Here is a 26,940-nt window from a genome sequence, read left to right on the forward strand (position 1 = left end):
CAGTAAGGTCAATCATAGGGTGACTACAAAAGGTTTACAAATCATCTTTGATTAGAAGTCGTCAGTCACAGCGAATTATCATTTTGAAATAGGAATTCTGGAAGTTTTTCCTAATCTGTCCCAGTAGCAGGATTGAAACCACGCCACGCAATCTATGTTCATCTGTAATATACATTGCCACTATTAGAAAGTAAATTCAATGTGAGGTGCTACATGTGTGTATATATAAAGGGTTTTATGTTGCCCGACTACTAAGGTCTTGTGCACCAGGCCTGAGGGAGCTATAGTCAAATCAGATACGTCTACACAATACAACAAATTCTACGACCAGAATAACCATACACGGATCGGTCAACAGACCGTCCAAGGTAGAGCTGCTACATGGAAATGACTGCTGAGCTGTATCATACCCAAAGTTGTTGTTGCACGTTAATGTTACATTCGGCATCAACTATCTTTAGGGAAATATCTTTTCGGCAATCGTTTATATCAAATCGAAGGCGCGGATTTCCAATACACAACGGTGTATACTTATATCAAATTTCTACGTATAGTTTGATGTTACTTTCGCGAAAAGTAAATCTGTCGCTGTTTATGACTTGTATTTGCATAAGGCAGATGAGATTTAGATGATAATTGAGCTAAATTTGAACTGGAACTTGAGGGGGTCCGCGGGGGTCCGTGACGGTCTAAAAGCGGTCCGCGAAGGCAAAAAGGTTGAGAACCACTGGTTAGACACGAGGGTTGGACGTATAGTTACTATTTGCAATCTGCACACAAATAGGTAAGAAATAACATCTACCTAGTTATGCAGTCACTTTATTGTCGAACAATATATTCGCTCACAAATCAGCAACCAGGAGTTCGATATTACATGTGAAATGAAAAGCAATGTATACAATGTTTCGCTGTCCCGCTATCGACAAATACTGGTATACCGGAAACGGCTCCGCTATCCTTGCAGGGCGAAGCTCCCGAATGCCAGCCGTAGCAGCTGAGTCAAAATACCGCTCACTGCCGCTGATTTCGTTCCTTTAGCGAAGTCACTGAATGAAAAGGAATGACTGAGTATTTACAACGATATCGAGGTTAATCCTTTAGGATATGAGAATGATTCACATCATTTCCCACGTTTTTGGAGTACTCAAGGTGTCAGAAATGTAACTTCCGCACCCCAAACCCCCCAAAGAAGGGGGTCAAAACTATTTTCGTGAATGAGCATAAGTGATAGAGTATTTTTTAAATAATTTATGAAACTTAATTCATTTTTTTTTTCACGCAAGGCGCGAATAAATATGGCCGAATATATTGATATTGATTATTGATGTTATTGATATTGATATTGATATTGATACATTGATTATTGGGTACCCATACCCCATGAAAAATACGCATGAATAAGAGAAATGGCCATTTCGGCGTCGGCCGCGACACAAGGCGGTCCAAGACATAATGAAGTTTTAGGACATGCAACATGCGACTCCGAGAAGTGTGCCAGAACGATCGACAGCAAGAAAACCTTGGCCGAACCACACTGCCCTTATGCACACCGAAAACGTCGACAGCCTATACATACACAATATAAATATATGTTTTACTGTCCGTAGGCGCCGAAATGACTGACGCTTGATGTTACTGTCCTGGCAATCTGAACCCCTAAAGACAAATGCCATCCCGCAGAGAAAAAATATCTAACAGTGAAGAACTACCAATTTGAAATCGCTTGCGTCTTTTAGTTTAGTGCGTTTGGACGATTTTACTCTTTCGACATAGCAGAAAAGAGGTCATGAAATAACATCAAGTAGTGAAGTCATTATAGCAACGATCCGCCCTAATATGTTTGACTATTACTTACGGGCTCTGCATTTCCCCAGACGTGATGACGTGCGCAGAGATAGAATACTAAAATTGATCAATATATATGCAAATTCCGATATCATTTCCCGCTTCAATGATGAATCAGATACAATTTTCGAAGATCTTGGGGCGAAACCCCAGACGTTTGGTTGATCATCGTGAGGGAACCAAGACCACCGTTTGTTTGGGGGGGGGCGGACAAAGGGATGTTTCAGCCCTGCCAGCAGTCTGTACCAACGTGCACTATTTATTCATGTGGTTATCTTTTCCCGTTACTCCCACTTCTACACAATTATACTTGGTGCCGTGAAATAGAGGTGGAAATAGTCTATCACTGTGCCTATATGAGTAAGTAGCCTACTGCAAGCAGGGGAAACATACTTTACTACTACTCCGGAAGTGTAAAAATTACTTTGTTGCTGACCCCCTCTGAATACACTTGCTACTTACTGTTCGATAGCCAGGCAGTACGCTTCCCGAAAGGTCCCGTGCAACGACTTGCTCAACCACGAATCCATCGCCGTCTTGTCCTCTCTCTTCGTGAATGCAGTAGAGTTAAAATCCATCGTCAGCGCGTCGTAGCTCGCATCGCACGATATCAAGTTGATCAGATTATTCTTGTCGGAAGTGAAGCCTGCGAATAGCAAAACGGCGAGCTATAGTGGAATGAAGTTGCGTTTTTTTTTCAAAGTATGCCCAATGGCGCATAATGGATACGAGCGCGGATACTTGGTATGAGCCAATGTGATAACGTTCCCATTCAGAGGTAGGCAGTCGCGAAGTAATTAAACTTTTTGAAGAACTCCAGAGTTCGTTTTTTTTACTTACGTGCTCTACTTACTCATTTGGATATGTGTGACAACGCACGCTTCTACGTAACACTATTTTAGACAATGAGCTATGGAATTTGCAAAGTGGAAAGTATAGTTTATGGCACGGGCGGGCAACTTCTGCAGTCGGCGGGAAAATGAAGTACTTATCGGGCCAGATTCCTGAATAGATACATCAAACGCGTATTTATCCACCTGTACAAGGATTATTCGTATATAGTGTTAACTTTGAGTTTGAAGCATAGAGACACAAACAGTATCCAATGAATTTATTAACCTCATGCAGGGCTACTTCAATAGCTTTAAGTCAATGAGAAATCTGTGATCCATGAAAGTTATGAACAGTTTCTTTGAAATCTGACTGCATGTCGGACGCCAAGAAAACAAGAAACTAAAGAATAACTAACAATCGGTTATTTGTGTCAGAAAAAAGAAAGAATAACCAGCAGTCACTATAATTTGACGTAGTAAACAAGTATAGTGGAGAATTGCGGCAGACTGTTGCCGCGCTCAACATTGTCATGTCCGACCGGAAGCTGTCTGCGAGCCACACAAAATGAGGTAGCGGGCCGGACCCAGCCCGCGGGTCGTATGTTGCCCGTCCCTGGTTTATGGGATATATTTTTTATTGCATTTATAAGTGAAATCGCCAGCTGCGCAAAATAGACCCTGGAATTGAATTAATTTTCGAAAATTGAACCCATTTGTAGTGTCACCAATATTATGCTTTGTCGCGAGGATACCCCTTGCAAAAATGTAGTCACCTCCACTGTACTACTAAGAGTATACGACCCATGAAAGAATTGACATTTAAAGGTATTTACTTGAGTATACTTTTATGACAATAATTTATTTATTACTTCCACTTAAAGTTATTTTGACATATATTGGGACGAAGTTGTTTCCAAGTTTACTTGAGTATCAGGGATTACCATTGGTACCGTCTCTGTTGAGAGTCTTGAGATTTAGGCGTTGCATTGACTTGAGGTGCGCTTAGGAGCCGCATGAAAACTCCGAACCCCAAGGCCTATTGCAGTTTTGTTATCCTGAATCCTAATCCTGTTTAACTTCGGGTTTGGAAAACCCCTTTCGCTTACAATGTCAATAGTTCCTGCACATCAACAGGTTTAACGCTATACAGTTGAATGATATGTCCGCCGTTTGCGATGAGCTATGTATTGTACACTCGAAAAGAGTGAATGTTCACACCCGTGTACCATCCGTGATATACGCGTGCGGACTGGATGTTTGGGTTACCATATTTTGAGAATCTGAATAGAGGACACTTATTTCAAATCTTCAGACTTACTATACTGGAGTAAATGCTGACAAAATATTTAATTTATCCCGACTTTGTGATCGGTTGATTAAAAAAGGTAATAGTTCTGGCTCAAGTCCCGAAAGACCCTTCGGGCCGTAACTTGGCCGCTAATTCCCCATATCTGAGTCCAATTTCCTCGCACATTTAACCAAAATCTTCAAAAAATAGGACATTTAGGCGTCCTCCGATCTCACTTTCAAAAAAGTCAAAAAAGAGGACAAATCCTCATAAAAGAGGACGTATGTTACCCTACCGGATATGCACCTGTGGTAAACGAAACCACGCAGAACGCACCTCAGTCCTCGGAGTTGCACCACTTTATAATTCAAACACAACATTTTAATCCAGATGATGGTTGCAAGTAGGGACTAAGAAAGTTATTCACGTAATCAAGTAGGATTTATGAACCCGGTATAATTTTGAGTCGTGTACCGCATATGGAGGTGATTACACCCATTTTTAGTCATTAGTGTACAATAGATGGCTCAACGACAATGGCGATCATTTCATTCGGGCTAGTTTCGCAATATCCCTCCACCTCCCGCTTCGGCACGCACGCAGTAAACCACTTACTTGGAATGAGCAGTTCCAGATTTATCGTAGAATTGAAGGCGTGCAGTTGAAAATTTCCTTCCATGGGAAATTTGAAGTTCGGCCTGTTCCTACGATCGTAAGAAGAGATAACTCACTTGAGCGCGAATATTTTAATTTGAAATCTAACTTTTACTTAAGGTTTTTTCGTGAATACAAATTCTATCATTTGGCCGAGCACAATGTAAATGCATGATCAAGTGAAAATTGTATCGAACAACTTTTCACTGCAGCGTAGCGTGTCAATCAGGTCAATGTCATTCTCGGGTAATTATCCTGCTTTCACGCCATTTCCAATCGGCGAATACGAGTCAAATGCACCTACCTTCTTGTAGATAGAGTTTTGTGGGATCTGTTTAACCACACTCAACGCCTATGATATATCTCCCTAAGAATCGGTGTATTTACTCATTAGAATGGGCGTGAAAGCAGCGTTTTGTAACACACAGTGCCGTTTGCCTGATTTAAAAACTATATGGTGGAGATCGGGGACTTAAAATACCCAAATTTCCATTCACAGTTCAGTTTCATGGATATCAATCGTACCGGGCGTACATCCGAACGTCATCAACTCATACTAACAAGGGCAAATCAATTTATGAAAGGGACAAAATATTTCACGGACTGACGTTCAAGTTACGATTGATATGCGATGATGTCACAATGCTTACGTGCGAGAGAATATGCGGACGAGAGAGACCACCCTTTCGCAACACAGCATCTCAACGAACTTGTAAGTGTTGGTTCTGGTATACGTTTCGGAGATGATTATGGCTTTGGATTCAGGATAATCGATCGAATGGGATTCAGATTAACGATTTTTTGACGCTAGATATTACTTTGGGCAGCTGTGGAACGAAAATGATAAAATTTGACCTGCTGTAAACGACCATTGATGTCGACAAACACTGGCAATAACTTGCAGTATTTGAGGATTTTTGTGCTCTGAATAAATTACAGTCATCACGGTATTTGGACATGACACTGTGTTGGAATTATATTCAATATTTTAAAATATTTAGTTCGACAGGAAATGAATCACTTACGAATATGATGCGACCGCCGACATGTATCCGTTTATCCATCCCTCGTCCGCGAAAAATTCGATTTTAACTGTAGTGTCTGTGAAGTCATACTTTCCAGAATATTTTCCGGTCAACTCTGCGTTGTGTCCAAGTACAACACTGTCAATAATGAAATGCACAAACGCGTAAGACACTTGCTGTGTGGCAGGTGTCTGAAATCGTTCAATATATGCCAGACGTATGTCAAAAAGTAGTCAGTGTCGGTACTCAAGTAACAGTACTGGTAAATAGAAGTATAGCATTTTCCAAGACATGTGAAAGCTACCTCAAGTGGAATTAGAGAGTGAAGAATTTGAAAGCACCCAAGTCAGCAGTCTCAATATATGAAATCCGCCAGCTGTTTATCCTAGAATCTAGATGGTTACTTTTGGAATTGTGGGTTGCATCTTCGAAACTGAAATAGAATGACTGTCGACACTACAAACATGTGCTATTTCCGAACATACATCCAGTTACTGTGACACACTTGCACAGGGGTTGTTATCGAAATTATGTTAGAAGCGTTGGAAAAATATCATATAACTACTTTTGACTCTTCAAATTCAAACGTGTTAAACGTGAATACTTTAGACCGAAAATCTGTAAAGTAAAAGTTGTCTGAAAACATAGTAACTGGACTAACTAGTGAAGTGGTTTCCAAAGTGGGCGTCAGTACTCAGTACCCTTGGGGGCGTTTGTGGCCTCAGAAGGGGTGCTATCTACAACTTGGACGATAGGGGGGCGCTGATAGCAAACGTATGGTCGCTATGGACTACGGGAAATTGTTTTGGAAAATCCGTGAATTAATAGCTCTCTCTCTTTTTCTCTCTCTCTCTCCCTCTCGCCTTCTCTCCCTCTCTCTCTCTCTCTCTCTGCACCAAAGCCAGATTTATGAATATCTGGTCGCGTAGTTCCCGCACGTATAACGGTGAATTCAATCAAAAATCGCCACCCACGCTCTCCCCAGATGTACATTTCCAACTAACTAAATAATCAATCATAATCTTATATAATGAATATATTTAGTGACACTTCTGGCGCACAAGCTATCAGCACACATTCAAACACACGTACAACGTGAACGATGTAGTTTTAAGCGCTTATCTCACCAAAACGAAGTAGGGCAGATGTGCTACCGATGAGACATCGGGACCGGAAATACTGGAGAAATTATCTGTGATAATCCCATTATCACACTGCGATACTTTGTCTACAATGGCATACTGGAAGAATCTTTTCTCACACGAAAAAAAAATTCGACCTGCGTGAGTTATGGCGTCTGTGACAAATGATTTATGTTTTAGGGGGTGTAAAACAAATTTGGATCGACATATACATTTTTCTATTCCACCTTCTAGACCAGCAAACCCACAATATTTTTTTTATGTGAAGTATATGGCTTGTTAAAGTATATAATGGGACATATTTTTGAATCAATACCATCCTCGAGTGGACTATTTTCAATTCAATTACAAAATTTATAGGGTGGGGGACCAATGGTACCATAGTGAAATCAAGCAAAATAGTTGGACCAACTAATCACTTAACAACCGAAACACGACTACATACATAGATGCCGTAGATCGTAGTTACCTGTGGTGTTTTATCGTTGTTGCGAGGTATTTGAAAGTCAAAATGTCGATTTACGGATAGTATATGTGTGTGGCATGTGGCAATAATTTTGTAAGTTTCGGCGGAAATCAAAACGTGATTTTATCCCAACAATTGAGTTGATATAATCTATTTCATTTCATTCTTGAAGGTGGCGACGAAAGATTCTTCATTGGCTTGCTGTCGCTTATATTATTATAGTACACAAAACAAGATGAAAAATTCGGGTTTTGAATGTATGTCTCATAGGTTCCATGGTCGTGTGCCATTGGACCCACCAGTTGGTAGGGACCGATGATACGCTCGAGCAACAAATTTTAAACGTTTATAAATATTTTATTAAAACGAGGATATCCATGTAAATGTCAGCAATAGGTGGCGCTTGTATCAAAGTGGTGAGACAGCAAAAGATCTACTATTCTCGGCTGAAGATTTGAGGGCCAGTGATCATCTTGCAATTTTTTGCAACCATCGGTACCACATCTCACCTACGGTAATTTCGAATATAAATTGCATTGTATGACTATTTTCAATGATTGTGTCTGTCCTAGAATTCATCTTCAAAAACGGAACTCTGACATAGCGTGCATAACGTTCTTCGGGCTGCCAATAACTTTGATCAATCTACACGACAATGTAGTGACTGTGCAATGAGCCAGACAACTTTTGGTGGGGTATACTGTAGGGATGGTGGGAACGTACGGTTCAGGTTCGCGTTTTGCGAGGGAACCTCGGGCATTTAGATGCTCACGTTCACAAGTGAGCCCTGGTCGGTTCTGCACTGTGAACCCACATTTTACAAATTTTCGACGCAATAATAACATCTTTAGTTGCAATTCGTAGCATTATGGTGCTCTATGGTGCTGGCAGCAAAAAATCAACACTAAACGAGCATGCACCTTGACAATCTCTAGAATTTCACTTGCTTTGTTACAAAGGTTTGCTGGAAATATTCAGTTTTCCGTTTGTGAATGTTTCGGGACTCTGCTGTGAGCTTGATCAGAGATCAAATAACACCAAGAGCAAAATACACTGTAAATCTAAAAGGTGGAGATTTCCTACATTAAAACTGGTTCACCATTTTGACCATTTCTGGTGGAATGCAACTCCACCCCCCATCATGGTGGAAATACTTTCCACCCTATATGGAGGAATACCGTCCCCCCTATATGAGGATTACCTTCCACCCTATATGGAGGAATACCCTCCACCCTATATGGAGGAATACCCTCCACCCTATATGGGAGACTACCTTCCGCCCTATATGGGGTAATACCCCCACCCTATATGGGGGACATACCTTCCACCCCAACCTAGCTGTCAGCTGCCACACATCTTTGCTTTATGCAATACTGCAGAATACAAATCCAATTAAAAACATACAAGTATGGCATTTCATGCATTTTATTAGGCGTATTCGAACAGTCATTACTATAGGGTTACCATATTACGGAATCAAAAAAGGAGGACAATTTTACCAATGCAGGAAAGTTAGTTGATCAAGAATGACAGCAGAGTTTGCTATTTTTTGCTGGAAAACTTTTGGTGTTGAATGGGAGTGATGACTCCAGAATTACCATCTTTTCACTTAAATTTAGTGGTGTTGACTAAAATTAAAAGTAGGCACTTACAATCAACTTCCGAATGACCCGCTCGAACCTCCGTATGGTAAGCCTACATAACTATGATGACAGTTCCATTGTTTATGGCAACATATTGGTAGTCCTCACAACGGAATTTGTCAGCTCTACGCCAGGCAGCTTTAGCAGGTATGACGAAATGAAGGTGAGGGTGTGCTTGATAGTCTTCTGAAACTTGATGTTAAATATCCAATGAGCTGCGATCAGAAGAGCAAGTGCTTCATCAAAACTTTCAATGTTTTTTGAGAAGATGAGTCCATCCAAGTGCAGGCTCCATTGCAAATTGTAGACCATCGTTGGATATGGAGAGATAGAAACCTGAAAGATATATTACTATGAAATCTTCGGACTTCAGATCATTATGATATCGAGATAGGTTTAGTACATGGGACAATTTATATTACCAATGCACAAGTTATTAACATGACTTTGTGTCACGAAGTGTTGCTCATTTGATTTATACTTTTAAAAATAATCTTGTCAAGTCAGTCTGCTTTGGTCGCAATGAAGTATATATTTCAGTCACGATGAAGTATATATTTCAATCTCATGAGCTCCAATCCATTACTAAAGCTATGCGACGCCTGTACCAGGTCTATGAAACTATTTAATTGAGCAATTTTGACACTTTCTATTGGTAGAAGTTGTTGGGGCATATCAGAAATATGAATTGACTCGTGACTCGGTTATGAAACACTGGTCTACCACTATGGTCATTTACACCGGGCCGGAATTATTTATTTTTCATTCCGTATTTGCCGACTTGTAGCACGGGCCACTTGTAGGAATTTTGTAAGACACCGCTTACACGGATGAGATGGCGAGGTAGAAACCAGACTAGAACTACAACTACTGAATTTTCAAAAGCAGCAACTACAACCTTTTTGTCTTCTCGGACCCCTTTTGGACCGTTACGGACCCCACGGGAGCGTGCAAAAAATGACTTTTCTTGAAAATATTTTTATCAGTAGGCTCTTGGCAATTTAGCAATTAAAATGAGTCTCACAGCAGGATATTTCATATCAGACGGCCATTCTGTTGATGTGAGTTTGGAGTTTTTAATGAAGCGAGGCGGCCTCGTGATTTTCCTAATTAAAAAAACAAACACAAATTACGTTATCAACTATGTTATAAATTTAGAGGCTTCGCAGACCCCTGAAAATGCTTCGCGGACCCCCGGTTGAGAACCACTGAACTAGAACTACAACTACTGAATTTTCAAAATCAAATAATGAAAACCTTAGTTAGTTTACCATCAACTAACTAACTGTTTAGTTTTAACAACGTGTATTATACATATTACATCATCTATCTACGAACAGCTTACCTCTCCAATATGAAGAAAATTGTCATATCCTTCTCCAAACATGGATGGTGTACCAGCACGCCAATCCACCACTCCATCACCTATAAAGCAGACGCAGGTTATTAGAACCATCGATGATTACTTCTAGTGTTCCGATATTTATTTTGAACGCGTATAATTTTCGGAAATGAATCCAACTGTAACCGGCTGGTACGAGACAATGTTATTGTGAAAGCCACGATTATTGGTGCGGCGCAAGTCAAACAAGTTTCTACAATTGCCTCGCAACGGCAGAAGTTAGAGAGCCACTGCACTTGAATTCATTCGAAAAAAGTTGTTAGCGGAAAATTTGCAATGCCACACAATTTCATGAAATAATATTCTCACCAAGTAATCCTTGAATAGTCTCGGGAACTTTAGGCCACTTTATCTTGCCTTGAGCTATATTGTAGCGGCTCTGTGTTGTGTGCTTCAAAATATCAAACCCAATCAAGGTTTCAGCCTCTTTCAACATCTTAATATACATAAAATATGATACACCTGTAGCAATGACAATTCATACTATAGACTACTGTACTTACCCATTGAGCATCCCATAGTGATATGATATGATACGATACACCTGTAGCAATGACAATTCATACTATAGACTACTGTACTTACCCATTGAGCATCCCATAGTCAGGAGTATCTCCGATAACTGAGCCCCTTCTAAAATCTGATTTCTGCGGTGTTGGTGGGTCCTCTTCATTCGGTCTAGGAGCGTGACTTGGTTTGGCTCCCTCTTTTTAACTTCTTGTTGTATATCTTTTATGTGATTATCAATGCTGTGTTGATCTCCGACAAGATCCGGACAGAAATTTTCCTGAAAAATTAGAATTTAACTAGCTCATCTCAAAACCAAGATAAAAATTAACTGGACTTACAACCCTGGCTCTTTTGCATCTTGAGCTGCTGGTTTCTTCTTCCTCAATAACATTCCTTCGTTTTGTACCATACTTCTGCTTCATCTAATTCACCAATTTAGCTTGTAACGGTCTTCGATATTCATTGAACTTCTGCTTTAAGGCAATATGCCACGAGCCCTGAAGAAATTGCAATTATTGTTACACTCGACTCTGTAGAGGGCACTAATACCAAAACCAAGAAAAAAAACCTAAACAGCCCGCAAAGTCTGAAAATCGGCATTGTTTCAACAGTGGCAGTGCCACGACACAATGAACATAACAATGGTCAATTTTGTTGAGCGATTGTTGGGAACAATGCCGATTTTCAGACTTTGAGGTGGTTCCATTGCATGGACTCAAGTCGCGATTTGTGGGTGACTCGACTTGACTCAATTCTTTTAAAAAAAAATACGTTAAATGACTCGACTCGAATCAATTTTTCATTGCAACTTCGAAAAATAGTTATTTCGAGTATGAGTCCTGATACTTGGCAAAATAGGGCCAGAAACTGTTAAGACTGAGGAAAGTTACTGTATTCTGGATGGGAGCCAATCACTTTAGCAGAATTGACAAAAAGTGGATTGAACTGAAAACCTAACATTGAACGTAACGACTTGGACTTGGCTTATCTTGTAGTTATTCTGGAATTGTGGTTATTGCCTTCAGAAATATATTGAAGCGGCGTACAGTGTACAGGTATAGTCATGACAAAAGAGACCGTAGGCGCCGACTTACGAGGTTACGAGGTGGCGCAGGTTCGGACATTTGGATTTGCGAAAACTGTCGCCGAGGCTGCGTAATACCAGCGCGTATTTAATTGTTCACCAGACATCAGTGACTCGCTAATTGACAGCGCTTCCGGACTCTTTGGCAAGCTTATCATACGCCAAAAATCGTCAACAAGAATAGATTATATCAGGCATGGGCAATGTGCGGAAATTTGTTTGGGCGTCAACACGTAATTCAATTAGTATGTGTTGGCGGCCGTCGATATTGGTGCGTATAATACGCTGATATGAAAACATACATTAGTCCGGAATTCACCTGTAATGGGCAAGGACAGTTTACTATGGATATTTGCCCAGGACTACAGGTACATGCAGCTGACTTACATAGCTGGAATTTTCTTCGTTATTGTCTTTCAAAACTGGATAGTTTCTTATTAATGCCGAGCATACTTCTTGATACTGACGCGCAGTGGGGTACCTGTTAGATAGATCGGCATATAGTTACCTGATATCTATCCAAACTAATGAAATGCATGCACGAGTTTCAAAACAAAATACGATGGATGAATTGAATAGAATTATACTTACAAAGTATATTGTAAATGATCTTGAAAGAGAATTGTCCTGATCTCTTTTCTCAGTCTTGATGGAATTACAATATTGCCAGCGCTACCACACTGTAAAAAATAATCATGGGTGTACCCATAGTCTAGACCTGGTCCCACCTGAGTCATGTTGACATGGAAAAGGCCCATGATAACTTGTCGACATCCATGTAGACCTGTTGACATCCATGTCCCTACCCATGTCCTAATAATGCTTCAAATTGACCTTTCACCTCTATTAATGTACACATACCCTGTGGTTAGATGTATTTAGCTGTATTTGACATCTGGAATGTTTGCAAGAAAATCTGCGAAAAGTTCAATGAACTCGCTGACGCTGGCGCAAACTTCATGTTGAAAACGCAATATGTCGCCACTGTATGATGGAAACTCATTAGTCCATCGACAGATTCCCAAACGAAATGGATTGTCCACTTTTTCTAAAGAGTATCGCACTTCATCGTCGGGTTGACATTCTTCGGATCCTATAATGAATATAAATGTCATTACCATGCATGCACTATTCAAGGCACACGGGTTGATAGAATACATATGAATAGTTTCCAAGGTGGTTTAAAGTTGTATCAATCACAGCCAGTTAAGATGACAAAAATCTATTAGCACCTCATTACAATGACCTTGTCTATGAATTGTCTCGGTATGTACAAAATCTACTTTTCACTTGACAATATCAAGTATGCACACATGCACAGTCTTCCATTCCTTTACCTCTGCACCACTATACTATTTGATGCTACGACCTACTATATTATCCAATTATTAATAAATGGATGGATTATTGCACGGATGGGCGGTTAATCCAGGATTTGAAAACTTGTATTTTGGTGACGGAGTTCAACTTTGGTGATTGCGACCCGGCCAAAGGTTGTTTGTGTCTTTTCTGGGAATTCCGAAAACAGAACTACTCGCTTTTTCAAATCCGCAAGTAAAACTAAAACTATGACTAATCAATCACCTTATAAAATTCAAAACTAGAATTGTAACTAAAATTACTCAATTTTCAAAATCCACAAATATAACTATAACTTGCAACTATACAGTCTAGAGCAGTGGTTCCCAAACTTTTTCGGTGTCAGGGCCAAATTTAGAATTTCAGAGCACGGTCGGGGCCGCACGAATACCAGGGCAATTAAACGGACCCAAATGTCATCAAAATATGAAAATTGGCATTGTTCCGATCAATCACTTGACGCCATTGGCCATTCAGAACAGTCGACCTTTGGAGGCTATTTCGGAGTAGTTTTATTGCCCTGGCGAGATTGCAATTTGCATTTTTGTAATCAGTGCGAAACTAGCTTTTGATAAAGACTGGACCTATCAAATTATGCAGACGCTTCAGTCGTGAGCTATAGGACTACCAATTATATGCTGCCTTCGGGGCGATTTAGAGAGACAGGTTTTATCGCCTAGACTAGACGCGCGAAGCGCGAAAATTTTATGTAATTCATGATTGAATCGGTCAATATGATCGGGAATTGCATATATATTGCCATCAATTTTTATCCTGTCTCTGCTCACGTAATCAGTTTTACAGGTAGAGCCGAGGGAAGTGTGCTTGAAAAGGTAGAGCTCCTCAATAATAATTAAACATCTTCGGACGTAGATACCCGTTGGCAGGAGCGAAACAGCACTTCGTCAGCCCCCCGTAAAAATAGGGTTCCCACAGGGTGATAAACCTATCCCTATCACCTTATTCGCTTTTCCCACGAAACTAGTTGTACTGTTAAGTGAGCCAGCGCGAGGCGCGAAAATTTTCGATAATTCATGATAAAATCGGTCAATATGATCGGGAATTGCATATATATTGCTATCAATTTCTTGTCCTCGTTGCTCACGTAATCAGATTTACCGTTAGAGCTGAGTGAGGTGTCTTGGAAACTGTAGGGCCCATTAGTATGATTCCGTAACATGTTATTTCGTGACCTCCTGTCTGCTATATCAAAAAAATATAGAATCGCCCAAACAGGCTCTTAAACTAAGAGACGCACACGATTTCAAATTGGTATTTCTTCACTGGAATATAATTTTTCCCTGTGGGATGGTATTTGTCTCGTGAGGTTAAGATTGCCAAGACAGTGACAGTATTTTGTATATATAACGACGTTTTCGGTCAGCATAAAGGCGGTCCTGTTCGGCCAAGGTTTTCTCGCTTGGTGCGTCGTGGCGCGGTTAAAGCTAACGCCGATATGCCCAATGCCCATTTTTATAAATCTTGCACATTTTTTCTTGGGGATGAGTACCCAAAAATCAAGATATTTGGCAGCATGAAATCACGCCTACAGCAAAAAAAAATTTGAAAAAGATGCATAAATTTTCCAAAAAATACTCTATAATTTATGAATACTTTGTTGCGTCTATAATTTATGCTAATTCACGAAATAATTTTTAGCCCCGTTCGAGCTCGCCCCCCTCCCTTCATTGGGGGTTTGGCGTGCGGCAGTTACAGTCCTGTCTTTACCTATATTCATAGCCACTGCTCGTTCAAATGGACGTAATGATAGCAGTTTACTCACGACTTCCCTGCAGTCTTAATTAAAAACTCCAGACTCCAAGCAAAGCTAGTGTATTTTATAAATATAAATTTAATTTTTTGTCACAACTCGATTTCCTAATATTTTATGGGGGCCGCAAGAAGGCTAGCTGGGGGCCGCATGCGGCCTCAGGGCCGCACTTGGGAATCACTGGTCTAGAACTTTTTAAAATTTGATACTAGAACTAGTACTAGCAACCTTTTAAAATCAGGAGCTTACGAACTAAATCACAACCAACAATATCAATGGTTTTTGACTGGTTTTCCCGCGAGGCAATGGCGCACACTAAACGCACATTGTTTGTAGGGCTGGGCATAATGATTCGAGCACTTGAATCTGAATTAACTATTATATTATTATTGTAGTATTGTCTTGTAGTATTATTGAGCAAACCAGTTTTGGCCATTATCAACAACTCACCTTATCCACAATCAGGAAGCTGTCGAAGCGTTCATTGAAAATGGTGGGTATGCCGACCACCCAGTCCAATTTCTGATTACCTGAATGAGAAGTGAGAGATCAGCTCAAGTGGAACATTCGAGAAAAAAACGGTTTAAAAATTAAATAAATGCAGTTACAAAAATTAAATGAATGCAGTTACTGTTTGTGTAGTGTGAACTGCAAATATGAGCGTGGCAAAAAATATGCAAATTTCAATATTGCCTTAGGAACCAGACAGTTTTTAAAATCGGCAACTTGAAATATCCTATTTCTATAATATCCTACCAAGTAATGACCTTTATAAATCCGCAACTAACGAGCTATAATACATCGAACTCAGCCAAGGGCAAAATGAGCCCCGCTATTTTGAGAAGCACGTGTGGCCATTTTTTGGAATTAAAAACATAAAACCTACTTTTGAATATTGCTGAATAAAACCATAAGCTGGATAAACTGAGCTGGAACGGAAATTGATTTACTTTGAAACCTGCTCAATAATGTATCGCGATAACATAGCGTACGTCCCTCCCAAGCTTGTATGCGTAATTTAGATTTAAAATCAAGTCAATGTAGCAAAGTCGTAACAATAAGTCACAATAAGTTACTCCTTCCGTATAGTTTGGTTCAAACCTTCTTTGTTGCCATTGTCAGTGCGCGTTTTGACTGAGACCTCATTATACATAAAGGGTGAATGGACATATCATAAAAAGAATGTTGAAAGCTGAAATGCAAAGAAGGTATGGAGCACTAAACACAGGGCGGCAACTGCCGCATCCCAGACCCCTCAAATGGAGAGGGCCCAAGCTCGAAGCACCAAAAATTACTTCGTAAATGGACATAAATCCTATAATTTATGAAATTTAATTCAAATTTTCTTCGCGCAATATATAGTGACTAGATGTTTTGATAATAATATGGGTACCACTCTACCCGAAAGAACAGCTAATTTATAGAGATCAGCATTTCGGCGTCGGCCGTTAGCGCGTCAGGACACACCAAGACGTTGACAATGACGTTTCGGCTAACATGTGACTCTGCGAAGTGTGCTGCAAAAAAGCTCAACGGCGAGGAAATCTTCACCAAAAGTACCGCCACATGTCGGCCGAAACCGATATATATATATGTCAATTTCATCAAGTCGCACTGTTAAGATATAGCTTACCTTTTAATGTATTGATATAAAAACCCGGATTACAGAGAATTCAAAATGTATCATGTTTAACATTATCTTGAATTAGGAGGGAAAATAAATATAAATTTTCATTTCGTTAATTAACCGTACTTTTCTCATTAGGCTATCTAATATCAACACATCCACGGAGACGTATTTATTAAAAATGTAATTCACTGCTCTCCATTTATAAATAAAATCAATACACTGGAGAATATAGCTGAACATGTTGGTTTGGCTCGGCACGCCAACTTACTTTCTATTACTGAAGTGGCCTGCAGAGAAAAATAATGGCCCATCCCTGAACCAACTAGATCTGTGGAATCACTCAGGTAGGCTATTCGATTTCAACCCACCCTCGCGATGACATGTGTTTTTCAGTTATTGAGCACCTACACAACTGCGAAGCTGGAACAAGAATTACTCACTTCCCGAAACCCGCAACTAAAATTTGAACTAATCATTTTTCACAATCCGCGACTAGAACTACTCGACAGATATTGACCGCCAACTAACTAAATTTGCGAAAGTATCTTACTTACCCATAACTTTTTGAATTTCTATCGGAATTTCTTGCGGTTGCAGGAGACTGAGTGCTGAGCTCCAAATCTTTTCCAAAATCTTTGCGGTCAAGTCAACATCCAAACAGGCTTGATTCAGGCAACATATTTTCACTTCTTCCAAAATCTGAACATTGTGACAGATTTACATCATAGCTAATTAATTAAGTTTGTCTGCAGGAGCCTTTAGTACTATCAGTAGTCTCAATTTAAGCACAGGTCGGGCTTGTGGTCGAGGATATGTCAGAACTATCGTAAATTATTTCAGCAATATATATATGTAGTTTGTTTTGTACTATCATAGAATTCTGTAAAACGAACACTTTGTGAGTTTGTTGCAAAGTCGCAGGTTGAATCGATCATGGCAATGTTGTGTTTGAAACCACTGCGTTAGTTTGTACCTACCAAGGGAGCATGGGTCCAAACTGATCTTCATTCTCCATCAGTAGGCCTATTCTTGCTGATGTTCCATTTACGACACTGTCGCGGCCTGATTTAAAAGTTCTTCTCATTCGATCTTGCAGCATCTCTTCATCTGGCGCCCTCTACTTCCACTATGACTTATTTCCTTTTGATGCTCGTCGACGCTAAGTTCGTCTTCGGAAGGGTAGATGTGTTGACTTTGCAAACAGCTTTCTCTGCACAAGTATAGAAGAGTCACGATAATACTTGGCTTAGCCATGGAAATATCTCTTCAGCGCAAAAATAGCAACGTGCTTGTAAGAAATGGATTGCAAGGTTGAAATTAAAGGGGCACCACTCTAAATATGATGTGGTCTCTTAAGAAATAATCTATAAAAAACTCCAATTTTGATACCCGTAATTTTCCATGTATAATGCGCATAATTTTCACGATTTTTTGCCCTAAAATCGGGGGGTGCGTATTATACATAGGAACAACGCGCTTGAAAAAAAATCTCCCTCGATAAAAAACTTGAAATCACACCTATCTTCATTCTTCATGATTGTTTCCAATCGCGCATCACTTTCAGCCATCGCGCGTAGTAATAAGTGGGAAGCGACGCGTGTATCCAATTAACGACAGTCGTGTGCAAAAGCACGCGATCTCCTGCTGAGTTGGTTTGCCGTTTGTACGCGAGCAAAATTAGGTCACTAATAGACACTCGTGCGTGGCAGTTCTCGCCAATTCATCGCGTCAACGACCGGCCCGAACAATCGCATACGCAATTTATACATACACAAGAGGCCATGTGCGCAAGATATAATCGCTTGCGTAATCAGTCGCATCTCCAACAGACCTGTTGCGCATGACATAAGCGTTAGCCTAGGCGCAATCGCATCTATAATAGGCATCGTGCGCAAGATGTCGGTTCGTTGGCCTAAACTAACTCGTTGCCGGCGTCGCAGGCTTTGGCTGCTATCTACTATCGTTTAGACACAATACCGTTAATTTTATAATGATTAGCAATCGCATCTGTAAAAGGTCTTCTCGTGCTCAAGATGTTGTGTCGCTAGCCTGAACTATCGCGCCGCCCGCCTCGCAGGCTTTGGCTGCTATCTACTATCGTTCAAAGACAATCCCGCTAATTGTATAATGATTAGCGATCGCTGTGTAATGATTGTTCAAGACTGACATCGCAAAACAGAATGACATTGTATACGAAATCGGAACTATTCTATTCATGTACTGAAATGTAGGTCGCGTACTATACATGGGTACAGGCTTTTTCCCAGAATTTACATGCTATTTTAGGGGTGCGTATTATACATGGGGGCGTACTATACTTGGAAAATTACGGTAAATCCAATTAACCTAAATATAATTATTTTACTGCATTTTGATTTAATACAGTGTTCAGTATAACAAGTAGATTTAATTTCTTAGCCGTTTTTTTTTATCTGGACCATACAGTGAAAATGTGACGTTCGTCAAAATAACCCCATGGGATATCACCAAAACCAGAGACAATTTGAAAACACCAAGGTCATATTTGGAATCAGTGTCGTTCGGAACCCCGAAACAACTCTTCGAATATGCGTTAAGAGTGTAATCCCAGTATAGTAGCCTACCAATTTATGTCTGGTAATAATTACTTACTTTCATCGTCTGTCAAGATTAGTCGTATTACTCCTTCATCTTGAATTGTCGAGAGATCATACGAGGCAAATGCCTCATCGTAATATAGAAGTTGAATATACTGTCCCCGATATTACTCCGAAATACAGTTCTCACAGTTTCAGCTATCTCAGATCTGTGATCCACTGTAATCACTCGTTCAGTCTTTCATGATCTCCAGCAGCCTCATTTTCAATGTCACAAATATCACAGGAGTAACATTACAAACAACTGCAGTATGTATATCTGTAAAATACAAATTTACATCAGGTTCTTATGTTTCTAGGGTTTTCAAATCTTGAATCAAAGGCTCGAGTACAGCATGATATCCCATATTTTTTAAAGCTGAAGTTTTTTCAATCACCTCAGGATGAATATTCCTCCAGTTGGATAAATACTTCACTTTAACATTGCCCATAGTACGGTACAAAATAAAAGCAAGGAAGCTTGTGAAACGTCTAGGACTACTAACGCATTACCAACTACCACATGATCTACAACTACATACAAATGCATACGCAGTAAACTTCGATCACTATTTGCAGCCGTTTGGCAGTTCCCGCTATATGCCGGTATCTGACTGAATACGACTAAGTTGCTTCAGGTTCGACTATACCCAGTGACGCATTGCAGATTCGGCGGATATATTACAACGAAGACAGGAACAATAAATACATCAATACTTACCATCCAATCCACGTCTTAATACAGCAACAAGCCGTAAACTTTGCAACTTTCACAAAACAACCTATGAAATGACCGACTTCATCAAACTTCCTCTTTTTTGCAATCCTTTTGAATTGAGCGCTACGTCTATACTGTACGCATGACTGGTTTTGTAACCAGATAATCCGGAGTCATTATGGCTCCGTAACCGAACGGCTATGTTTGCGCGCGATGATGTAGCTATGTACGAATCACGATGTTTGTGTATTGCAATATATCCTGTGAGGATGTAACGATGTTTACTTGTGACTCAGCTGAAATAGCGATATAGTGAAATGGTAAAGCGTCCTGCTTCTTGATCGGTAGGTCATATGATCAATTCCCGGCCATGTCAGACCAAAGACTAAAAAACTGGTATCCGTGGCTATCCGGCTCAACGTTCAGCATTCAGGGATAGCATGGTTATCGCATTTCAATCGTCAAAGCATCTCAATGGTGAAAACGAGAATAAGTCTGATTTCTCTCTCCCCCTCTCTCTCCCCTATCTCTCTCCTCCCCTCCCCCTCCCCTCTCTCTCTCTCTCTCGCTCTCCTTTCTCTATGCTCCCTTTCCCTTCTTTCTCCCCCTTTCTTCTTTCTGCTCTATTCTCTATCTCTCCCCTATCTCTCTCCTCCCCTCCCCTCTCCCTCCCCTCTCTCTTTCTCTCTCTCCTTTATATATGCTCTCATTCCCTTCTTTCTCTCCCCCACTATTCTTTCTGCTCTATTCTCTATCTCTATCTCCTCTCTCTCCTTCTCTCCCTCCTCTCTTTCTCTCTCCCTCTCTCGCTCCTCTCTGTCTCTCTCCGTCTCTCTCTCCCTCTCTTCCTCTCTCTCAGTGACGATGATGATGATAATTATGATGATATCACTAAAGCTCAACGTGATACTCTTACTTGATAACCATAGACATGGCTCCCATCATGTCCCATCATGGAAGTTTTTGTCATGTCAACATGAGATTTTAAAACCATGTCGGTGTTTTCATGGAATTAACATGAGAAAGAGGAAGTCATGTCATTTCCATGATAAAATCCATGTTTATTTTTTACAGTGCAGGTACTAGGTGTTTGATGCGTTGTACCAGGTATTGAGGAAAAGTTGGGATGTTGTAGACCACAGGCCATCGTCGGTATGAATGTGAAAGTGATGATTCAACTGGATCATTCGTCACAATAGATTCAGATGAATCCAGTAATGATTCAACTGAATCATCCATCACATCACGTTCAGATGAATCCACAGTTAGGGAGTCGTTAGTGATGCTGCTGTCGCAAACGCTTTGTACTTTTTCTTGGAAAATTGGGTATAGAGGTGAAAAAATTGATAATTGAAGTCAAGCCTAAACTCACCCGTAACAAGGACTCTAATCCGATTATTGTCTTTTACATCAGCATCAGACAGATCAACCCAATCAGTAAACTCCTTATCATAACACTGAATATTGAAGAGTTCCGGCGCCAAATCAAATTTCAGTGCAACAGATGATGGTATATCCTCTTTTGTGCACACATTAATGATCTTGTTGTTGGTATTGAATGTAATTAAAAGTCTCATAATTATTTAGGACTGAAATTACAAATTACAATTAGTTTTCAATTACATCTCACACCAAGTGATCTAAACGGACATGATGGTGGTCATCGACTGCGTAGGCATCTAAAGGTACAAATGATTTTTCATCGTCGGGGTAAAGCAAATATTTCACTTCAGAGTTTTCCACAATGTGACTGTGAATTTGTCTAGAAAAGAAAATTGTGACGCCAGAAAGATATCAGAAGAGTTCCTTTCTCATTCAAACAATGAAAATCCAAATTGTAAATATGCAGCTACTGCATGATGGTAAAACCATAGCCTTTATATAGATGAAGGCTATGGTAAAACTATAAATACAGAACCAGTTTGAATACCCAATAGCTCTATACCTATGGTATGCATGAATATAAAAATGTACTCTTCCTAGATTATTTCTTGCATTATAATCACCAGTTGGCTTACTTGAATTATTTTCCCACCAAACAAGATATCAGCAGAAAAACAGTATCGGGTCATCAGATGCATCATTCTCATCTCGCAGGTACTGCTAACTGCTTATGGCAAGTTCATTGTATTTTTAGTCACGAGCGATACCGGTACCCAATACGAAATCGATTAGGCAGATGGCATAACTTATGAACTAAAATCAACAATACTCATAATTGTGATTAACTCAAAATCAATGAATATAAATATCTTTTTCTGTCGACTGACTGACTGACTGACGGCGGAGAGCGCGCATCGCGTACATTCGAAATTGCCAGAGTCCCGGATGCTGAATTAGCGCCGGTCACGGTTCATTGGTGAGAATGTTGGCAATAATAATATACGTTAAAGGTTTTGGTTATGCTACAGTCGTGAAGGATATTGAAATAATTATCACAATCCATTATTAATATTCAGATATTTTCAAATTTACTAATCCCTTTACTGGTTTAACCACTTGAACAAAAAATGTTTGAAATTTTATCAATATTCCCAAATGCACGCGACTGTGACTTTATATTGAGTGAAAAAACAACACTCGACTCGAAATTCATGTCTGATGACGTTATTAACTAGAAGCCAGTATCGACTGTCATGTTTTAATTAGGCAATACGACAGTTTGCGAACAGTCATTTCTGATTTCCACCATGTCAATAATTGTTTTCCACCAAATAGGGTAGACTATTGATTCCTCCCTCTTTCCACCCTCTAAATTCCTCCATATGTGGTGGAGATACGGTGGATAAAAGAAGGAAAAGTATCTTCCTCCATTTTCCTACCATTTTTTCCACCTTTTAGATTTACAGTGTACGCTACACTGTAGGTAGTCAGCGAATGATGCTTATTCAACCAATCAATGAAATACATATAAAGAATACAACGTTGTCTAATGCAAAAAATCTCGAAGGCGTATGGGGTTCATCCTGATTTAATATGTTTATTGTATCATAAAAACCAAATCCGTGTGATTGGGGTGGTTTGCTACTCCTGTATAACTTGTTAATGCGATAATATTGGTAGCAAGTAAAGAAAGCGTTTTACACTCTGCTCAATATCAATGTAGCAATACTCAGACGATGAATACATTGTCCGGGTCTAGGCTAGACCGTGGCGTAAGCTTATATTCCGTTGCAAGTCCTCGTCGAAATTGTTGAAAAGGCGACAAAAGATACTGATGTTAGGGGATTACTATATCATTTGATTGCTCCAATTGATACATTTGGCGACGGTTAAAAAGTCAGTATGTAAGTATGTAGGCTACTTCGCCATTGTGGCATAATGTGGCCCGATTTGTCGCTATAGGTATCGTATGATAATTATATCAATTCACTGAAATGTATGGTCGGAATTAGCAATATGACGTCTCGCGACGTCATGAGGTTCGCGTTCACGCAGAACTTTTTCGAGGTTCACACCATCCCTTCGGAGTAGGAGGAGATCGATGGTTGGGAGCTCGATAACTGGTTTGGTAGCTCGTGTAGGGGCATTGTGTAAAACAGTGGTTCTTAACCTTTTTTCCTCCAGCGCCCCCTTTCAAAAATTATCGGGCTCTAGCGCCCCCCCCCCCATTTTGCCGTATTGTAGGGGACTGAAATAAAGACAATGGGTAAGAGGGGGGCGTCACATCACTTCGTCAGCCCCCCTCAAAACGATTGTTTCGCGCACCCATAGCATAATGAACTAAACTTCTGTGGGCTTTGCGGCCAAGAACCCCGTCGCGTTATTTCGATGGTGCGCAAAGTTTGTGTGGCTTGGTCGCCCTAGGCGCCAAAATTTTCTATATTGCATTAATGAGTAGGTGGTAACTGCATACATATGTCGCTATAACATTTTTATCCTCTCAGCACACGTAATCAGATTTACCGCTGGCGCTTAGTGAACTGTTATCCTGGGAAATGAAGGCCACGTAATTAATAATTAAACATATTCGGACGTATACCAGTTGGTACAATTACTTCGTTACATGTTGTTATTTTGTTACCTCTTGTCGTCTATATAGTAAAAAGATATTGAAACGCATGAGCGCATTAAAATGAATTACGCTAAGCACGCGATTCAAAATGGGTATTTCTTCACTGGCAAATATTTATTCTCTGGTGGATGTTATTTGTCCTGTGGGGTGTGGATTGCGACGACATGATAATTCGGCGCGGGCGATTTAAGCATCTATGGAATATTAGACTTATAGGCCTATACAACGAAGTTTACGGTCAAAATAGGGAAAATCAATCCTCTTCGGCTAAGGTTTTCTCGCTGACGATATTTTGGCAAACTTCTCGGAGTCCTATATTGGCCGGAACATCATATGTCTTCGTGCATCGTGGCGTAGTAATAGCCGACGCCTAAATGCCTATTTCTATTTTCTATAATTATTTTGTTGCAAATAACCCTAGCAAGCGTGACGGCAGTGTTTTAACGGGAAATTAGCGATCTGAAAGTACGCGCAATTTATTTACATGAATTATAATAACCCACTACATTTATGAAAACATAAGTAGCAAACATCGTCGCGTAGCGCGACCAAAAATTTCGGGATTTGACATGTTTTGCGGAATGTTAATTTGCCCTGAATACTCATTAAGGATATGTCCTACTACTACATCATCTACTGCGAATCCATTTTTCTTCAGCCCCCCCCCTCCATATCGCCCCCTGTGCGTTTTCGCCGCCTTCAAAATCGCCAGCGCCCCCCATGGGCAAGGTTAAGAACCACTGGTATAAAAGGTTTGAGAAACATTGAACTATTGGATGTTGGCACAGCCTACTTGAGTACTCCAAGACAATAGAAGTTGTTGGTTACTGACACCTCTACAATATAGCACAGAAAGTCAAAACAAGGAAAATATTAATATAAAATATACAGAATGGAATCGATTTAAGGTCAGTTCTGATTAAAGTCGATCAATGGGGAATGAGCAAGACTGATTTTGCGTCTGACTTCATTGTGCTTCACAGTTGAAGAATCCACTTGACAGCTGTGAATTTATATCCTTTTCGTGTCCTGTTCATATCCCTTCATGAGACTCACTTGCTAAACTTATAGTCCATTTTCATCGGCGGATGGTAGAGTGCAGAAGAAAAATCGGGTACTTCCAATCCGTCCAAGTATTGCAATACTTCTTCCTCAGCTGTTAATACGTGAATTCAGCTCATGGCATAGTATCTCAACGCGACTTATGATACGAATGGAGCCTGGTCGAGCAACGTTCCTTAACCATTTTGTGAGCGCGAACCCCCACATTTATTTGAGTGATTGCATGGAAATCTGGGGAGCTTATCACTATCGATAGGTTCTAATCCGCGTCTGATTAACAGTTGGAGTGCAATTGTTAGCGTTCGTATAGTCCGTGGGGCCATGGTAACCTTCAGAGAACACTGAAAATTACCGAATACGGACATAGGTAAAAATAGGGACCGATCTTGTTAATAAGGATATTGCAGTTTCATAGTTGAAGTTTGAACATTTGGCCTTTCAATACAGCCCCTTATTACGCGCACCGCCAAGGGGTTTGGGGGACCCTAGATTAAGAACATCTGCCATTGAGTATTGATGGTCAGGAAAGCGATAACAAGACACAGCATTTCTCGTAGGTGTGTAGTAATGTCCAATTATCCATGTTTTTCAATGTTCATGTATTGACTTAATTTGGTTTATAAATCCAATAAATAGATTTTACAGGTCAATTCGAAAATTCATAGACGCAATATTTGCACACACGCAGTGATCAGCAGGATTCTCATGAGGCCCAACAGCGGCAAGAAAGTACGAAGCCTTGGTCTGCTTTTGTCGCACTATCAAACCACAGAACTGACTTAAATCACAGAGACGAAGGCCCAACATTAGCTGTTTTTATACTTACTGGTTGATGGAAGTATCCTGGCGACTGATAAAGAAACGACCGCAGCACAAATCCAACTCAAATAACTCCACATCTTTGCTGTTGACGATTCAAAGCAACAATACATGTACGCTCGTAGACTTATGTCCTACAGATTGGAATTTTGCTTTGTGAATATTCAATGCTGCAGAAAACAGCCTGGGGGTGACGATATGACTGCTATTTTTATGTTCAATTACGATTCAGTAAGAGCTATTAGATGAAATAATCTTATCCGGTATTCTTTGAAGATATTGAAGGCAAAAGTTGTTATTGGTGAGTAGTTAATGAAGTCACACTTCGGCTGGTGTTAGATTATCGCAGTTGATCATATCAAAATATCGACAGTGATATCTGCTGGATTCAAGACTATAATAACAATAAACTCTTAAGTTTACTTCGATACGAACCCATGATGCAAATGCTTGTGTGCTTCAATGATAAGTGCAGCCTACATGGATATCAAATTGAAATTAGTACAGTAATACGGAAAAACGTTCCCCTCTAATGCAACACGGAAATAATAGAGTCATTCCCTAGTCAGTTATAGCGGTCTGGACGCTGCATTCTTTATCATATCATTGTAAGATTTCAGATATGAACTGTCGTGACCTGTGATGATAACGCTTTGTATTATCATCCAGTCACGTGACAATATATGTGCTTAGGTAATCGCATCTGCAAGACTAATGAAGAAAGCCCGATGCTTATTGACGAAATCCGACCCTCCATCATTCTTGGTCACACAGATTGTGATTGTACTATGTACCAACTAATACCTTTTGCCCATTGACGTATTTATAAATGGGCGTCCGTATCATTCAATTATATTTAGGGTGCATGACATTTCAGTAAAGATAGCTTAATGGTGGAGCGTCCGACTTCCTGGTCGGAGAGAGAGAGAGAGTCTTTATTTTCATCCAACCTAAATACGTAAAAAAACAGACGGCAATGATGGTGGTACAGAAAATATGTATATACAGTATTCGGTATCAGATAGGAATGATCGATACGACTGTGAAGGTCAACTAGTA

At 40.1% G+C, this 26,940-nt stretch overlaps 2 protein-coding genes and 1 long non-coding RNA gene across 5 annotated transcripts; all 3 read right to left on the reverse strand.

Moving 5' to 3' along the window:
• Window positions 1–802: 802 nt before the first annotated feature.
• LOC145436283 (uncharacterized) lies at window positions 803–26,047 on the reverse strand. The gene is made up of 6 exons (XM_080313644.1): window positions 25,889–26,047; window positions 25,057–25,156; window positions 5,646–5,783; window positions 4,582–4,670; window positions 2,308–2,491; window positions 803–1,046 (listed from the first exon to the last, which is right to left on the reverse strand). The coding sequence occupies exons 1-6, from the start codon at window positions 25,992–25,994 to the stop codon at window positions 953–955; spliced, it is 711 nt and encodes a 236-aa protein (XP_080169770.1). The 5' UTR covers window positions 25,995–26,047; the 3' UTR covers window positions 803–952.
• Window positions 8,663–20,611, reverse strand: LOC145436284 (uncharacterized). 3 transcript variants are annotated; one of them, XM_080313647.1, is made up of 11 exons: window positions 19,284–20,611; window positions 17,630–17,862; window positions 17,207–17,351; window positions 15,473–15,552; window positions 12,484–12,985; window positions 12,280–12,373; window positions 11,147–11,305; window positions 10,802–11,085; window positions 10,608–10,734; window positions 10,242–10,321; window positions 8,663–9,232 (listed from the first exon to the last, which is right to left on the reverse strand). In XM_080313647.1, the coding sequence occupies exons 9-11, from the start codon at window positions 10,732–10,734 to the stop codon at window positions 8,978–8,980; spliced, it is 462 nt and encodes a 153-aa protein (XP_080169773.1). In that variant the 5' UTR covers window positions 10,802–11,085; window positions 11,147–11,305; window positions 12,280–12,373; window positions 12,484–12,985; window positions 15,473–15,552; window positions 17,207–17,351; window positions 17,630–17,862; window positions 19,284–20,611; the 3' UTR covers window positions 8,663–8,977. The 3 variants fall into 3 exon arrangements, with proteins under 3 accessions (XP_080169773.1, XP_080169772.1, XP_080169771.1); XM_080313646.1 differs by lacking the exon at window positions 19,284–20,611 and having other exon boundaries at window positions 17,630–18,006; XM_080313645.1 differs by lacking the exons at window positions 10,802–11,085; window positions 11,147–11,305; window positions 12,280–12,373; ... (3 more) ...; window positions 17,630–17,862; window positions 19,284–20,611 and having other exon boundaries at window positions 10,608–10,786.
• LOC145436285 (uncharacterized) lies at window positions 20,666–25,050 on the reverse strand. The gene is made up of 2 exons (XR_013914244.1): window positions 21,358–25,050; window positions 20,666–21,298 (listed from the first exon to the last, which is right to left on the reverse strand). It is a non-coding gene; the product is annotated as an uncharacterized LOC145436285 (long non-coding RNA).
• Window positions 26,048–26,940: the final 893 nt, after the last annotated feature.

The sequence above is a fragment of the Botryllus schlosseri genome, chromosome 3, assembly GCF_051294905.1.
Source record: "Botryllus schlosseri isolate E-star chromosome 3, Bs_hap1, whole genome shotgun sequence".
NCBI lineage: Eukaryota > Metazoa > Chordata > Ascidiacea > Stolidobranchia > Styelidae > Botryllus > Botryllus schlosseri.

Bases quoted from the DNA above. Each gene is read 5' to 3' on its own strand.
- LOC145436284 (XM_080313645.1), bottom strand. From the start codon at position 10,746: ATGTATATTAAGATGTTGAAAGAGGCTGAAACCTTGATTGGGTTTGAT. The intron at 10,322-10,607 runs GTGAGAATATTA...TCTGCTTTATAG, and splicing joins GACTATTCAAGGATTACTTG to GTGATGGAGTGGTGGATTGG. The intron at 9,233-10,241 runs GTAAGCTGTTCG...TATATCTTTCAG, and splicing joins ATTTTCTTCATATTGGAGAG to GTTTCTATCTCTCCATATCC.
- LOC145436283 (XM_080313644.1), bottom strand. From the start codon at position 25,994: ATGTATTGTTGCTTTGAATCGTCAACAGCAAAGATGTGGAGTTATTTG. The intron at 25,157-25,888 runs GTAAGTATAAAA...ACGTATTAACAG, and splicing joins CAGGATACTTCCATCAACCA to CTGAGGAAGAAGTATTGCAA. The intron at 4,671-5,645 runs GTAAGTGATTCA...TTACGATCGTAG, and splicing joins TCGGCGGTCGCATCATATTC to GAACAGGCCGAACTTCAAAT.